The sequence below is a fragment of the Megalobrama amblycephala genome, linkage group LG1 (genome assembly GCF_018812025.1).
Source record: "Megalobrama amblycephala isolate DHTTF-2021 linkage group LG1, ASM1881202v1, whole genome shotgun sequence".
In the NCBI taxonomy this organism is placed as follows: Eukaryota; Metazoa; Chordata; class Actinopteri; order Cypriniformes; family Xenocyprididae; genus Megalobrama; species Megalobrama amblycephala.
In genome coordinates this window covers 18779803-18796870 of record NC_063044.1, presented here as the reverse complement: position 1 = coordinate 18796870, position 17068 = coordinate 18779803, and the positions used below count along the sequence as shown (strand labels likewise).

Genomic DNA, 17068 nt, shown 5'->3' with positions numbered 1-17068 from the left:
CATGGTACCTAAAACCCAGGATTGGCGAAAACTAATCTGAAACTTCCCTGGCTAGCCAGCTAATCCAGCTTCATGGTATAGGCCCCTGTTTTAATTTTTATAGTGAATTACTAAACATTACTTAGCAGCTAGCTAATATGCAATTTTTCACGTATGCAGCAGCAAGCAGGCAATGTAGTTGCCGTAAGGATACAGAGTCAAGCTTTGCTGAACTCTTTTAAGTGAAATAGGCTTTTGCTTTTGTATTCACATATCTAATCAAGCTACAGCAATTCCTATTTTTGTACTGCAGCAGCAGCATGCATAACAAATTCAAATTGCAATGTTAGCAAACATCAACAGCAATAGAACACTAGTAGAAGTTGCAGTTGAGTTGAGTTGAGTAGACTCTGTGTACATGTTTGCTAATTTGAGTGAGTTGAGCTTTATGTTGGCTAATGAGTCGATCATGCTATGTGAACATTGTCATGAATTAAAATGTAACAATGTATGAAAAAAAGAAGAACTTTTTAGCAAACACTTAAGAGGGGTTTGGTGCATACAGGGATAAAACGTACCCCATGTGTACAATGAAATATACTGTTGGATCTTTAATATTGTGGGCATATTTTTCTGCCGGAGATCTTGGACATCTTGTTCAGATACATGGCATCATAGATTCTATCAAACAGCAAAAGATAAAAAATCAAAACCTGCTAGAACTCTTATAATAGGCTGTGGTTGGATCTTCCATCAGGGCAATGATACAAAAACAAATATCAAAATCAACACAAAAAATGTGTCACTGAGCACAAAACCAAGCTTCTGCAATGGCCATCCCAATTCCCTGACCTGAACCTTATAGAAAATGAGTGGAGTGAACTGAAGAGAAGAAGCACCAACATGGATCTGGGAATCTGAAGGATCTGCAGAGATTCTGTATGAAGGAATGGTCTCTGATCTCTTCTCAGGTGTTCTCCAAACTCATCAGGCATTATAGAAGATGACTCAGAGCTGTTATCTTGGCAAAAGGAGGTTGCAAAAAGTATAGAATAAAAGGGTATGATTAATTGTGAGCAATGTGTATTGGAGAAAAACATTTATTTTTTATAATGAGATTTTCCCCCCATTTAAAATTCTTATTCTCCAATGAACGGTTGGATTTTTTGTAAATTTTTTAAATAAAAGATCAAAAGGATTAACAATGCAGATTTATTTTCACAGCTTTCTCTGGTCATATTTACAAAGGGTATGAATAATTTTGAGCACAACTGTGTGTGTATGTATGTGTGTGTGTGTGTGTGTGTGTGTGTGTGTGTGTGTGTGTGTGTGTGTGTGTGTGTGTGTGTGTATATATATTCCATATTCCTGAAGGAAGACTAAAGCTACTCCAAGACTAAATTGAGGCTTAAATTAAACCAACCAGGAGGCAGGTTTATCTTCATATATATATATATATATATATATATATATATATATATATATATATATATATATATATATATATATGAAGATAAACCTGCCTCAACAAAAAACAACAAAAAAACAAACAACAAAAAAAAATTTTTTTGATGCATTATTATGAATTATTCAAAGATATTTAACCTTGTCATTGTGCTTTTTTTCTGTATATAATTTCTGTATATATTTTCTGTATATAATCTCATACTATGATGTACGCAAACCCATGATTTTTTTATTTATTTTTTTTTGTCATTATGATTGTTCATTGTTAGAGATACAACCATTGTATCTTTCCCTGATTTTTTATGTAATTATAAGTTCTGCAATAAAAAAAAAAATGATTTGAGTGACAGGTACACTAACACCTCATAGCACCAGTAACTCAACAACCCTACCTAGTATGGTTTTCCTTAGCATTTGCAATGTCTGCACAAAGGAGACGTAGGGCAGCTGCTTGAAGTTCTCACCTTTGGAGAAGACTGTTGATTTTATACTCTAAAAATGTAAGTATCACTGCTTAAAAATTAAGATTACCCCTGAATGAATTGTATTGCTAGCCCACCCCTACACTTACGCACAATAATAAGTGCTGACCAATATTTAATTGTATTACTTTTTTTTTTTCTTCTTTTTTCTTTTTTTTAAGCTAAATGCAATTTGTTTTGTCATATGACATAGCTATGCATGAATACACGCTAGACAAATGTAGCCAAGGTGAATACATCTCAATTTTCAGTCAAGCAATAAATGAATGCATGAATAAAATAATATTTTATTTACTGACAAACATAGGAAACATGAATGAGTAAAAGAATGTATAAAAGTAACCATCACAATAAATAAATACATATAGAAGTCAACAATACATGAAAGAAAGCTTTATTCAAACTTGTTCTAACGATCATGTATTTACAGGTGGTGAACCCCACATTCTACTGCCATCTCAACACAGCTGTGCCAATTCTGCAGCTTTATTTTGAAGCAGCTGACCACCGTGCCCACCGTCTTTGCCATCCATCATGTCCCTCATTGCTGCTCTTCTCAATGTTGATCCAGAGGATGAGGAAGCCATGATGATGGACCCCAGAACCCCACAATCTTGAAGCAAGAGTGGGAGAAGATGTGCGGGACAATCTGGCTGCCGCTGTGTCTGCTCCACACATTCGTGTGCATGCTCTCCATGAGCATGAGCATGACTACCTGTAAAATATTTAAATATTTAAATGCAAATTTTTGTTGTAGCTTTATTACTTTTGTGGTGTAGTGGGCTAAAGCACTGAACTGGTAAGCAGAAGGTTGCTGGTTCGATCTCCACAGCCGTCACCACCAGTGTGTCCTTGAGAAAGGCACTTTACTCAAAGTTGCTCCAGGGGGATCATCCCTGTAATAAGTGCACTGTAAGTCGCTTTGGATAAAAGCATCTGCCAAATGTATAAATGTGATTTTTGTAAATCCGTTTTTTGTTAGTGTCTCAGGCACAAATGCCCAATAAAGCTGCTTATTTCTTAAAGTTTACTTTTTCAAGGTACTACCAAAATATAAATGCATACATACATTTCACACAATTTCTATTTCGGCCATAAAGGGTTAGTTCACCCAAACATATAAATTCAGTCATTATTTACTCGCCTTCACGCTGTTCAATCCCTGTGTTTGGTCAAGTTTGTCTTGCTGGTTTCTGTTTATACAATATCAGTCAATGGAGCCTGACTTCCAGAAGCTTCATGACATTATTTGATGATGCTTTTGAAGCTTCTGAAAGTCAGGCTCCGTTGTATGAACAGAAACCAGAAGAACAAACTTGACCAAAATCACATCCTTAAAGGGTTAGCTCACACAAAAATGAAAATAATGTCATTTATTACTCACCCTCATGTCGTTCTACACCCGTAAGACCTTTGTTCATCTTCGGAACACAAATTAAGATATTTTGATGAAATCCGATGACAGCAATTCACAGCAATTGTACTTCCTCTCTCAAGATCCAGTGTTCCGAAGATGAACGAAGGTCTTACGGGTGTGGAACAACATGAGGGTGAGTAATTGACAGAATTTTTGGGTGAACTAACCCTTTAATGTCTTTTGGTCTTTTTCTAGATGGTCTCGCTGCCTCTAGGCTCACTGAGGATGAAGAGATCACAGTGACATCCGGGCCAGATGAGGCAATAAGGGCAGGTGGGGTGATGGAGGCTCTCATCCATGGCACTATACCATTTCCAGGATGCTGCTGTGGTCGCCGCATCCTCAGTGCTCACACCAGTCTGTGAACATTTCAGATCCTACAAAAATGCACAAACAAAAGCAGTAATTTAACAGCACAATGTCATTTGATTTATGTATTAGAGGTAATAAAATGATCTTACTTTATATTTGTGTTTCAGTTTTTCCTTTTTTTTTCTTTTCATAGATGCTGCCGTCACGTTGCCTTGCAGGCCCTGCTACACCTCAAAAGCTCTGCAGCAAATGCACAGAAATCAAGAATCAGAAAAGTGCTGTAATAACTGTTTGAAATTAAAATAATTAAAATAAACTACAACTTAAAATTTAAATAATTTTTTATTATTCGTTTCTGTAGTATACTGACTCAAAGCCTTTGATGGCAGCATTCCTTCATCAGCCTCTCTCCACCGGATAAACACACATGTGCTCATCTGTCCCTGTAACATCCAGACAAGATTCAAGTTACCTCTGAGATTTATGTGCTCAATACTACATTTAAATGTTGAGGTAGTTGCTGATGTGTTAACTCACTTTTTATCAAACACAAATGTTCCTCAATTTATCAACAGTACTAACGGACAACTAAAAAAAGATAACTTATGTACTAATGGACAAATAAAATAGATAACTTATGTTTGGGTTACTTTATGTAGATATGTTTATTTACATTACTTAGATTCATGTCATGTAAGCAGTGTTGACAACAGTGAATTCTACATAATAGCACACATATATCACTCAGATGTCTATTTCATGTTGTGATGTGCTCATCTGTAATACTTATCGAAGATTTTCCTGTCAGATGTTAAATGACATTTAGTAAGTATATAGTTTATGTAAATCACCTTTGGACAAATACATGTGATTACTGGAGCTCCCCCGTTAGCTATACATAATAAAATGTGTTTTTACAGCAAAATCAGAAATGTACTAGACTGTCTAGCATCTTTACACCTTCAACAATTCAACAGTTTACTCTACAGTAGTTAGAGTAACAAATGCGATTTTAACACAAGGAACCGTTTTTACTCACATTTAAAAACACCTGCGTCACTTTTCTCCTCCATGTTCGGGTATGACGTATCCTGTCCAGTGGCCTCCTGTGATAGAAAAGTGTCTATAGGATGCACACTTCAGAATAACTGGCGGAAAGTGTAGGCCATCTGGGAACTTCTCACCTACTCATTTGTGAATACTGAGGTTTCAGACATACTACTCCTATCTCGTACTGTAGGCATATTCGGTCGCAACTTAAGTATACGAACATTCGAATGCCACAAGAATTAGTACATCACCCAGGTAATTCTCGCCTACTCTTATGAATAATAAGGATTCGGACATACTTATTCACTCGCCTACTGCTTTTTCCCTACTATAGTAGGGAGGTATGCGGTTTCGGATAAAGCCATTGTCACCTGCTCTGTTGGGGGATAATTCAGGTACATTATATTGTACAGCAGTAGCATGTCTTACTTGCTCACAGCAGTGTATGTACTGGAAGTAGCAAGTCCTGTACTAGCTCTGCAGCAACAGCAATAACCTATAGCAGCAGTAATAAAAGCAGCAGCAGCATAGCAGATCTATTCCGCCAATACCAAACATATCAACATTGTCATACCCATTACCATGCCAAACACTCAGAGAGTTGTCATGACAGAAATACAAAGTTCTGTCATGAAACTCTAGATGGCACAGGCTAATAGGTCCTTTAACTCAACCTGATCATAATCACATCGTTATCTATAAGGCACAACTGATTGGTTCCTGCTGTATCAGTAGCCAATGAACTTGTGTGCTCAACCTTCAAAATACTTAGGTACATTTGCTTAGCAGTGCAGCATGCTTTCAGAAACACTCCACCTTCCCCAGCTCCACTGTTATATTGTACAGCAGCAGCATGTCTTACTCACTCACAGCAGCGTGTCGTGAATGTATTGGCAGTAGTAGTAGAAGTCCTGTACTTGCTCTGCAGTAGCAGCAATAAAAACAACAGCAGCGTAGCAGATCTATTTCACCAAGATCTTGGTAAACCCTACATTTGGTACCTAATCTACTGTCTGAGTAATAAATATACTATGTAATAACTAACATTATTTTGCAACATATTGTATTACCACAACTAATGCCTTTTCTGTCTTTTTTTTTTCTTTCTTTTCACTTCTAATATTTGTTACTACTATTATTCATTTAATTTCCTTTTCACTATCTAAGATTTCTCTAATAAAATGACTGTAATAAAAACATAAAAAAAAAAATACTTTTTCTTTCTTTTTTTTAGGTTTTTATTACAATGCAGAAAGTTTTCTGTGATGGGTAGATTTAGGGTTGGGGATAGAAGTTTCTCATTAATTTTCATATGGCAGTCACTTTTCACCGTGAACAGTACAAGTGTGACTGTGCGACACATCATTAGGTTTCATACCATTCCGACAGTGTAAAAAAAAAAAAAAAAAAAAAAAAAAATTTATATATATATATATATATATATATATATATATATATATATATATATATATATATATAAACTGCAAAAATGTTCAGCCAAGAATAGCCGAACAGTACCAGAGGGTTAAGTATTTTAGGTGTGCCATGATGCCATCTATTAGGAAAAGATGACTGACAATCACAACTCATAAACATGTGTTTTTTTAAATGATGCTTGTGTTGACAAAAGATTTTGTTTTAACTCTATTCCTGTGTGTGTCATCTACAGAACTCCAGTGCGGATCACCGTGTGCGTTTGGATCTTGGTCTTTGGGATAAGTTCAGCGAACTGGCCACTAAGTGCATTATTAAAATCGTGGAGTTTGCCAAACGAGTTCCTGGTTTCACTGGACTCACTATCGCCGATCAGATCACACTGCTCAAAGCTGCCTGCCTCGACATATTGGTATGTGCATGTGTGTATGCTTGAGTATCATGATTATGCAACCAAACAGTTCTGAATTATACACAAAGGACACAAAAGACAACTTTACTGTATTATAAATGTAATAAATATTAAATACTTTACATACATTTTATGTGTAATATTATTTATAACTATATATTATTAGCTGTTTAATTTTTTTGCTATTTTTCCACCCTCTTACCAAAACAGAATAGTCTGAATAGTTTGATCTTAATTACTTTGTAGCAGCAACCATTAAATCCCCCCAAGTTCAGGGGCATCCACTTCACCTCTGTGCAGTGCTGCGATGCCCCTGTCTTACGGACAGAGATCGACGTCCTACTGGTGAAGGACACGATCAAGCCGGTCCCTCCAGCCAATATGAAGACAGGGTTCTACTGCCCCTGCTTCATTGTTCCCAAGAAAGGGGGTGGATTACGGCCAATCTTGAACTTGCGAACCTTGAACCAGGCCCTGCACAAGCTCCCGTTCAAGATGTTAACGCAGAAACGCATTTTCGAGTGCATCTGTCCCCGAGATTGGTTTGCAGTGATCGACCTGAAGGACGCGTACTTTCATGTCTCGATTCTCCCTCAACGCAGGCCGTTCCTATGATTTGCGTTTGAGGATCGGGCATATCAGAACAAGATCCTACCCTTCGGGCTGTCCCTGTTGCCTCGCATCTTTACGAAGGTCGCGGAGGCAGCCACATACAACGGGCATGCAGTGTCGGGTCTGTGGACGGGGCCTCAACTGCATTGGCACATCAACTGCCTCGAGTTGCTAGCAGTATGACTTGCGCTGGGCCGCCTCAAAGTGCTGCTACATGGCAAGCACATACTGGTCCGTACAGACAATACTGTGACCGTTGCGTACATCAACCGCCAGGGGGGTCTATGCTCCCGCCGCATGTGGCAACTCGCCCGCCATCTCCTCCTCTGGATCTGAGGTCGCTTCTGGCCATTCACATCCCTGGTGTGCTCAATCGTGCAGCCGACGAGTTCTCATGACAGCCTGTGCTTCCAGAACCCCTCTACGGAGAGTGGTGACTCCATCCCTAGGTGGTCCAGCTGATTTGGGACATCTTCGGAGCTGCACAGGTAGACCTGTTTGCCTCTCCGGACTCGACTCATTTATTCCCTGACCGAGGGCACTCTCAGCATGGATGAACTGGCCCCTGGACCTTTGCAAATATGCGTTTCCCCCAATGAGCCTCCTCGCACAGACACTGTGCAAAGTCAGGGAGGACGAGGACCAGGTCTTGTTAGTTGCACCATACTGGCTCAACCGGACTTGGTTCTCGGAACTTATGCTCCTCACGACAGCCCCTCCTTGGCCCATTCCTCTGAAGAAGGACCTGCTTTCTCAGAGATGGGGCCCCCTATGGCACCCACTTCCAGACCTCTGGAAACTTCATGTCTGGTCCCTGAACGGGACGCGGAGGTTCTAGGTGACCTACCTCAATCAGTGGTAGACACCATCACTTGCCCTAGAACCCCCTCTACGAGGCGCCTCTATGCTTTGAAGTGGAACCTGTTCGTTGAATGGTGTTCTTCCCACCGGGAAGACCCCCAAAGATGTCCGGTCAGAGTTGTGCTTTCCTTCCTGCAGGACGGGTTGGAGCGTAGGCTGTCTCCCTCCACCCTGAAAATGTATGTTGCCGCAGTTGCCGCACATCACGATGCAGCTGATGGTAAGTCTCTTGGTAAGCACGACCTGGTCATCACGTTCCTTAGAGGGGCAAGGAGGTTGAACCCTCCTCGTCCTACCTCGTTAACCTCTTGGGACCTGTCTTTGGTGCTTACGGCACTGCAGAGACCTCCCTTTAAACCTTAGCAGTAAGCTGAGTTGAAAATTCTGTCACTAAAGACAGTTCTCCTGACTGCGTTGGCTTTCATCAAGATGGTAGGGGACCTGCAGGCATTTTCGGTCGATGAATTGTGCCTTGGATTCGGACCGGCCAACTCTCACGTTGTCCTGAGACACCACTCCCTTCAGGGACCAGGTAGTGACCCTGCAAGCACTGCCCTCGGAGGAGGCAGACCCAGCCCCAGCTTTTCTCTGTCCAAAAACTGTACTCAAGTAAAAGTACAAGTACTTATAGAAATATTTACTCAAAGTAAAAGTGAAAGTAATAATCTTAATAGTTACCTGAGCAAGAATAAAAAAGTATCCAATGAAAAAACTAGTAGCTAGTTGCTAGTTACTTTGTAACTATATATATATATATATATATATATATATATATATATATATATATATATAAAACAATATAATAGCATGTTATTTTGATAGATATTTAAATTATTATTATTGTTATCTTTGCAACAAACACAGAAGAGACATGCATTATTTCTATATCTATAACCTGAATATCTTTTTTTGTGTGTGTATAATAATAACAACGTATACAGCTATATTTGAAAAAGAAAGAGAGAAAACTCTCTACATGTGCACTCGCGCTCATAACCGCTGAACATCTGAACACAAACAATGATCAAATGCACACTGACGGATCTTCTTCCGTCTGTTCTCCAAAATGTAATCTAATATTTCTGCAGGAGCGTGTAAACTGGTTAACTGTCTACTAAGCAAATAAATAATTCATTTTAAAGATGAACAGGTCACCGGCGCCGCTACTGTGCAATAGGCTACCCACAAATGTTCATTTCATAGAACAATGGTAGCTTATTTAATGTATAAATTAAGATATATAGAAAATGGTAAAGAAATGCTACATACAATGTGGTGTTATCGTAATAATCTGTTTGGTTGTAAAACGTAGGCTATTGGCTGTATGAATTGAAATCAAATTAAATCAATACCTGTGGAATTGTTCAAAGACAGCATATGCAGTTCAGTTAATAAAGATCTTCATCGTTGGCAGACAGGATGCATTTGCAGATTTGTTTTTAATTGACTGTAGGTCCACTGCCACTTCATCCAACGCTCAGAATGAGAAACCGCTTCAGACGATTCAGTGCATGCAGGGAACTGAACAAATCATTCAAACTGATTTGCAAAACAATTTAGACAGTTTTGCCAACTTGTTTGATCAAGTCTTTGAACAGAATCTACTCAAAGGGTGATTCATTTGTGAATGGGGTATCGTTCATGAAAAAAAGAGACAGCGCGCTTGGAATAAACTACACATTTCTTAACACGTACATTTGCATTATAATAAAGTAACGAGAGGAACGTCGCACAGCATAGCGAAGTAAAAGTAGTTTTTTCATTAGAAATGTACTCAAGTTAAAGTAAAAGTACCCACATTTAAATCTACTCTTAAAAGTACAAATTTTCCAAAAATATACTCAAGTAAATGTAAAGAAGTAAATGTACTCCGTTACTACCCACCTCTGACCCCCAGTGGCCAATAGCACGAAGGACCAGTTCTAAACACCGGCTTGCAATGCCACTCCCGCCCGCTGGGCCGGATATGTGCGTCTATTCTCCAGTAGAGTTCCCCAGAAAAGGCTAGCCCTGTGAGTTCCTCCATCACCCCCCGGCAGTCAGACGTGGCGAAGCATCTGATGCCAGGCCTACAGTCGTATGGAGCCTGTGTTAGGCTGGATGTCCATATGTAGTGATCCCTGAGCGATCCCATATGCGTATTCTTCTACGGTAAGGCTACCCAGTCCCTTTCCCTCGACAGAGCCCACTCTGTCGTCTCTGCTTTCCCCCTAGGCTGGAACCACCCCAGGGACATTTCACCTTCCTACGGGCTACATTTCACCTTCCTACATTTCACCTTCACCATAGGATGTGGCCTCCACAGCGTCCCCTCCCCTTCAAAGGGCACACTTTCCCAGCGTAATCCAATAGTCACACTGAGTGGGTATTGCAGAACAGCAGTGACTGACCTTCTCTGCTTAGAGCCCTGACTTTCACTCCAAGGGCGGTTTAGTTTAGGGTGGTCCAGGAGAGAAGAGTGCTAGAAGGGCCAGCAACAGTGGCGTTGGTCAGTTCCGACATACGTTGAATGTGACCGACTGAAAGGAAACATCTTGGTTACGTGTGTAACTCTTGATCCCTGAAGAAGGGAATGGAAATGTACATCCCGTCGCTACAGTACTAGGATTTGAGAGGCTTGAAACATATTTGAAATAAAGATAAATGTTTTTCCAAGTTCTGGTTTAAGTTTAAGGATGATTCTGACAGAACTGTAATTCCGCAAGCTTTTTTCCAAGGTATATTAAGGTTTTTCCAAAAATGACATTTGGAGACTCCAAAAGGACACCCAGTATCCAAATGATATAAGATGTCCATTGAATTCAAAATTACTGTGCACAAAGTGCACAGGGAAAACATTCCAGAACATAGTTTTTAATTTAAAAAAAAAAAAATACTATTTAATTTTCATAATTCATAATGGATGTATACAGTGATATGCTTACAAAAGCTGAGAGGAAAAATAAATGTTACATTTGTTAACTCTTTCAAAACATGCTTCTTCCACAAGTCCTTAAACAACACAAGTAAAACCCTTGACAGACATGAATTTTGAATCTCGCTAACATATTAGAATGTGCATACAAAAGTACAATGTGAGCGATCAGTGCACCGAAGTGTGTACATGCACGGTGTGTTTGCACATTAAAATTGCGGACTCACACATGCCTAATGTATGACTCCTATGAGCTTTTTGTTTTTTTATGTATTTTTTAGGGATGCACGATATTGGATTTTGGCCGATATTTGATATGCCGATATTTTCAAAATAATTTTGGCCGATGCCGATACCGATACCGATATATATACAAATTTTTCGCCTGATATATTTAAACTTTAATTTTACTGAAGAGAAATCCATGTATCTCTTCTGTACTGATTCTACCATAAATGTATTATTTTACAAATGTAGACAGACATTCACACCTGAAAAACAGGTCAATTATTTCACTTGGAGAATAAATGATATGCCAGTGCAACATTTTATTTTTAAGTTTAGACTTTGAAACTTCAGTCCTTAGTTCAAAGTAAAATAAATACAAATAAATTTTCAAATATTTTTTTACATCTTTTCCTACTGGAACAGGTCTACCAAATGCTCCCCCAACATAGTGGTTAACATGACATTGTACTGAAACTTACAGAAAACACTTCAAGTGCACAAAACAAGCAGCTGTAGTCCAGACCTCCACTTCAGTCCTGAGGACCCACTTTAAAGTATAATCAAACTTAAAACCAAGCTCCACATATTATCTTGTGAGCCACAAAAAATAAAATAAAAATACAAGGACATCTTATCCTTTACTTGAACTTGAGTGGTGCAAACCTTTTCAGTCCAACTAACTAGGGTGACAACTTCGGCTGACCGGTAGGCTTCTGTTTTTTTAATACCAGAGGTAGGTTTTTCTTAAGAAAAATGAGCATCTCTGCCTTTTCACCGTCCATTCGATTTCTCTTTTCATCCATCACATCAGAGGCAACGCTAAAAAGCCGTTCACTGTCAACGCTTGTGCAAGGCGCACACAGGTACTTGCGTGCAGCAAGAGCGAGGGCAGGGAAACGGGCCTGGTTGCACTTCCAGTACTCCAATGGACTGTGGTTCCTGGGAATTGTGGGTTCGGCCAGGTATGAGATGACCTATGAAGTAACAGAATACCAAAATATTACTTACGGATATATATATTTTTTTTTACTTTATGCTTTAGGCATTAACAGAGCTCTAACGTTTTTTTCCAGAAATCAAATGATTTATTAGTTGCACGTTTATTATTACTACCGTACACATAGCGAATTATGATAATAAATAGGCGATTATCTATGTTATGACATTGCAGAATAATAATAGCGAAAGTCGCATCATTAATTAGGATGCTTTCGGTCCAAAAGTGAATTTTTTTTTTTTTTTAAATAATAACCTACATTTGTGCATGTTTTATGCTTACCTGTGACGCTGACGCGGTCTTGTCTTGCTCCTCAAACATGACATTCTCCTCCAGAATTTCGTCATACATATCCAGCAGTGATCCTGTTCGGGTCCTCTTCTCTGGGGGATCCTCTGTGCTGGCATCTGCACTGCCGCTCATGTCATCCAAAACTTTGAGCAACAGGTCGCGAGCACTCCTCTTTTTTTCCTCGTCAAAGTACCAGGTCTTTGTAGCGGGCATCAAGCATGGTTGCAACAGAATAAAGTGCCTCACAATGCACACCGTTGAAGCGATGATTGACGGCTTCCAGTAGGGTAGTTTTGGTAGTCTGCACTCCTCTGTCCATGTCACTCGGCCGGCCAAGCAGTCGTGTCAGTGCCACAACCGCGGGGATCACATCAGCAGCAGAAGCCTCTGCAGAACTTATATCTCTGGTCAGCTGCTCAAAGGGGGTGAGAAGTGTGATCATATTTTCTATAATTCCCCACTGATTTGCCGTCAAAGTTGCAGGAAGCTCGAAATCAGCAGCATAAGCACCTAGTGCCCTTTTCTGCTCGACCAAGCTTCGCATCATATAAAATGTCGAATTCCATCTGGTAGCGATATCTTGTTGAAGTCGTTTTACCGACATTCCGAGCTCTTTCTGTACATCCGCCAGTCGACTGTATGCCAGCTGGGAGTGTTTGAAATGTCCAATTATTCTCCTTCCCACGGCCACAACATCCGCCACACTGTGCGCTGAGACAGGACACCGTCATTCACCGCCAGTTGCAGTGAGTGTGCCATGCACGGCAGACTTGTCACACCAAACTCCATCATAGCTTTAGCCATGTTACGGGCATTGTCACGTAGCACGACATGCACTCGTTCTCTTTCTATTTTCCATTTCCCAAACATACTTTCAAATGCGGACGCAATTGCAGCTGCTGTGTGAGAACCGGAGCATTCCTGTGAGTGTAGGACAGCTTTTTTAAGGGTGAAATCTTCATCTATCCACTGGGCAGTGAGGCTCAACATGCTTACAGGACTCACGCTTGATGTCCAAATGTCCGTGGTGAAGCTAATGTGACACGCGCCGGCAAGGAGCTTTTCAATTTGACTGGCGACAACACTCTGGAGTTCAGGTAAGGCCACGTCAGAAAAATAGCGCCGGCTAGGCATAGCATACCGCGGCTCTAGATGCATCATTAGCCTCCTGAAGCCAACATCTTCCACCACGCTAAACGTCTGGTTATCAAGAGCAATAAATTCAATTATTTTGTCGTTAAGATCTTTTACCTTTGGGTGGTCGCTGCTGTATTTTCTAGCTTTGTCAAAGGACTGAAGTAGAGGCTGCTGATGGGTTTTTGCTGGCATTTTTTCCTTCTTACTTTTTAGTCTTGGTGCTGCTCAGGATGACGGCTCTTAAGATGTGTAATCATATTTGTAGTGTTGAAAGACTGTTGTTTTACGCCTCCTCGCATCACTTGTGCTTTACAAATATTGCAAATAGCAACTTTGTTATCTGTTTGACAGATCTCGAAATGCCTCCACACAGCTGACATGTTGTAAGTTTAAGTTTTTGGCGCTCAAGCTACGTTCATGGTAGTCGCGCGCACACATGAAACACGCCCCCCCTATCGGTTTGGCTCATCGGCAGAAATATTCATTCAGCATGCTCACCTGATAAAACCGACTAGCCTGGACGGGACTCCTTCCTTTCTGTTTATGGACGTGATGTAATGATGCACAGACGAACTGCTGCATGCTCGAATTTCCCGCGGAAATCCACCATGTCGCTCCTTTTATAAAACATTATTACAAGCTTACCGTTGTGAATTGAGATAATTAGATAGTTTTGAACACTGGCTGGTTATGTACTTGCTCAAAAATCAAATTTTGGATAATTTTTAACCAAAAAAAGTTACGGACTTCAGCTTTAAGCAAACTTATAGGGTCAATAAAAACATATATCCCCTCCAGGCATCGCTTTTGTCCACTGTATGTTTGGTGTAGTCAGTGCCACAATAGTGCTATTTAAGACTCTGCTTACTATGGACTGATGGGCCCAAGTCATCACTGGTGCTCTGCTGCAATTTTCCAGTTGCCAAAATTCATTAGTACTTTTATATCTGCAGTTAGAGCATTGATTTGTAGAGTGTAAGAAATTATCAAATTTCTTACAAGGTCAGTTAAAAAAAGAATACCTTGACAATCAAGCTTATCATTTTATCAACTCTCTGTCATCATATATCTCCAATACATGATATCTTCATTGGAAAGTATGTGGTCTCCTCCTCAGCCATCTTGTTACTCCTAAATAGATTAGGATACATCTCCAGCAATTGTTTTTAGAAGCTGAGACCTTGGGCCTCATTTATAAAGCGTGCATATGCACAGATTTGATCTTAGAGTGTGCGTACACTTAAATCCGCACCAACGCTAATATTTATAAAAACGGTCTTTGACATGGGAAAATGCTTAGAGCCACGTCAGGGTCTGAGCAGACATACACACTTTTCCGGGTCAGATTACTGCAGGTTTTGGGAAATCTAAGCTATTCTTGCAGCTCGCCAAGGGTTATATGTAAATGGCATTAATTAGGTGTCATTTAAAATGCGGAGAACTGAAACCATTCAGCTGTGTGCAAGTTCAAGATCATTTGTGATTTATAGATTTCACATCTGAAAGAGAGGTGTACGCTCATATTCTGAGTGTACGTTGATTCTATGAATCACACATCTGAGAAATTATCGTAAAATCAAATTTAGGACAGTTTCTGTGCATATAAATGAGGCCCCTAGTCGTAACATATAGGAACTCTTATGAATCACACTTAATTTTAAGTCTAGGAAGACTAAAATTACGTCATTCCTAGAATTTTGACATAATTAAGATTAAAATTTTACTCTGCATGGCTTTATACATATGGCCCCTGTAAGAAATTGTAGTCTGCCTCGACCCAGATTCCACTCCAGAGTATATTTTAGAATTAGCTCATCCCCAAAATGGCTTAATTATCATAGAGAAATATCAAGTCAACTGGTATATTGTTTCTGTCAGGACAACTATCGTCAAATATGATTGATAATTGCATAGAGTTTGTATTGGCGGTATGGTTCTGTTCTGGGCAAGAACTCCCTGCGCATCCATGTGGCCTAGCATGGATAAGAGCAGGGAGAGCAGCAAAAACCCCCAGAACCAGCATATGCAGATATAATTAATGTCAATTATTTAGTGAAATTCACAACGTAATTTCGGGAGGAGTGAACCCATCTAATCTTTCAATTAGTGAAACTCAAACATAATCTCAAGAGGAGGGAACCCTAATCTTTCAATTACATCCAGAGCATATAAGCAGCTACTCACCCTGCTCTGGCATCAGTTGTTTCGATATCCCTCTACCTCCCCAACTCCACCACATAAATTAGGCATCTCATCTATCGTACTCCTCTTCCATGCACTAGTAGTCCCTGGGGGGTATATCCAAGCTCGAGTTGAAGCTGCTTCCTCGAGCCCCTCCACAGCGGACAGCAAGCCAAATATGCTTAACCTTATTAGCTTAAAGATTTTATGAGGAAACGAACTCGTGAAACATGTGCACACATTTCAAGAATAGTTTGATTCAGGGGAATCATAAGGCCAATCCTGACTGAAGAGAGGAGGAGCTGGGGATGGAGGAGGGTAATTAGCGAATCTTGCTAATTACCCTCCTGAGAAAGCAATACCTGTGATAATACTGAAGAGCTTATATATGGGTGCTGTAATAGGCGTCGTATTCCTATAGGTAGACGTGAGTCACCTGGGAATCAGCTGATGCGAGTTTGATTGACGTGACCTGCCAGAACTGACACTAACGCTGGATTTATGTACCATTTGGGTTGATCACATCCTGAGCAAATGGTCATCAATTGTAGAATGGGAATGGGTGTGAGACACTGAGAACCATCGCAGACAATGAGGTGTCACAACTTCATTAACATACAGACCACAGCTGTTACAGCAGGAGCAATTTCATTTACATTAAGAGTGGTAAACTGTAACAGGATAAAATGTTTGAGATTTGGATGTTCTGTGTTCATTCCGATGCCGATGAGCCCAAGGTGCTTTGTCACTGCTACGCTGCAATAAACTTCTTCATCAAGATCTTCAAAGTCCTCCTCATTTTTTCTTACATTGGCGAGCCACCCAGTGAGGGATTTCAGAAAAAAGTGGGGAAAGGTAAGAAAAAGCTGTTTTCTTTATTTTATGCTGTTTTTTGTCAGGGAACCCCCTCGTTTAAAAAAAAATCTACAAAGGAAAGCTGGTTTTTGTCAGGGAACCCCTTTGTTTAAAAAAAAATCTAGAAAGGAAATTTTAAGGACAGAAGAGAATTTGGTTTATTCAGTATTAGCAGGAGGAGTTCTTAAGCCTGTTCTGTACAATTTTGTTTAAGTTTCTAACGGAACTGAATCAGCACAATGCAGTGTGTTGGTAGAGTTGTATTGGAATTGTTGTTTCTAAAGTAACTGAAACAAAGTGCTTAAGTTTAAAGTTTCTAAAGTAAGTGAAACTTGGTGTTGGCCTCTTATAATTCTGTTAAGATTCAAAAAGTATTTGAATCAACCCAATGCAGTGTGGTGGCAGAGTTGTATTAGAATTGTTGTTTCTAAAGTAGTTG

At 39.9% G+C, this 17068-nt stretch overlaps 2 protein-coding genes across 2 annotated transcripts in view; one reads left to right on the top strand and one right to left on the bottom strand.

The window, feature by feature from the left end:
- Window positions 1–2563: 2563 nt before the first annotated feature.
- LOC125254341 (retinoic acid receptor beta-like) overlaps window positions 2564–17068 on the top strand; it is a 38434-nt gene continuing 23929 nt past the window's right edge. Inside the window, exons 1-4 of the mRNA XM_048169285.1 lie at window positions 2564–2645; window positions 3541–3702; window positions 3851–3937; window positions 6354–6553. Coding sequence (XP_048025242.1) covers window positions 2564–2645; window positions 3541–3702; window positions 3851–3937; window positions 6354–6553 — 531 coding nt within the window. The remainder of the gene's footprint in view (window positions 2646–3540; window positions 3703–3850; window positions 3938–6353; window positions 6554–17068) is intronic.
- Window positions 11225–12642, bottom strand: LOC125265089 (zinc finger BED domain-containing protein 4-like). The gene is made up of 2 exons (XM_048185066.1): window positions 12448–12642; window positions 11225–12142 (listed from the first exon to the last, which is right to left on the bottom strand). Exons 1-2 carry the CDS (start codon window positions 12586–12588, stop codon window positions 11849–11851), a joined length of 435 nt encoding a protein of 144 aa, XP_048041023.1. The 5' UTR covers window positions 12589–12642; the 3' UTR covers window positions 11225–11848.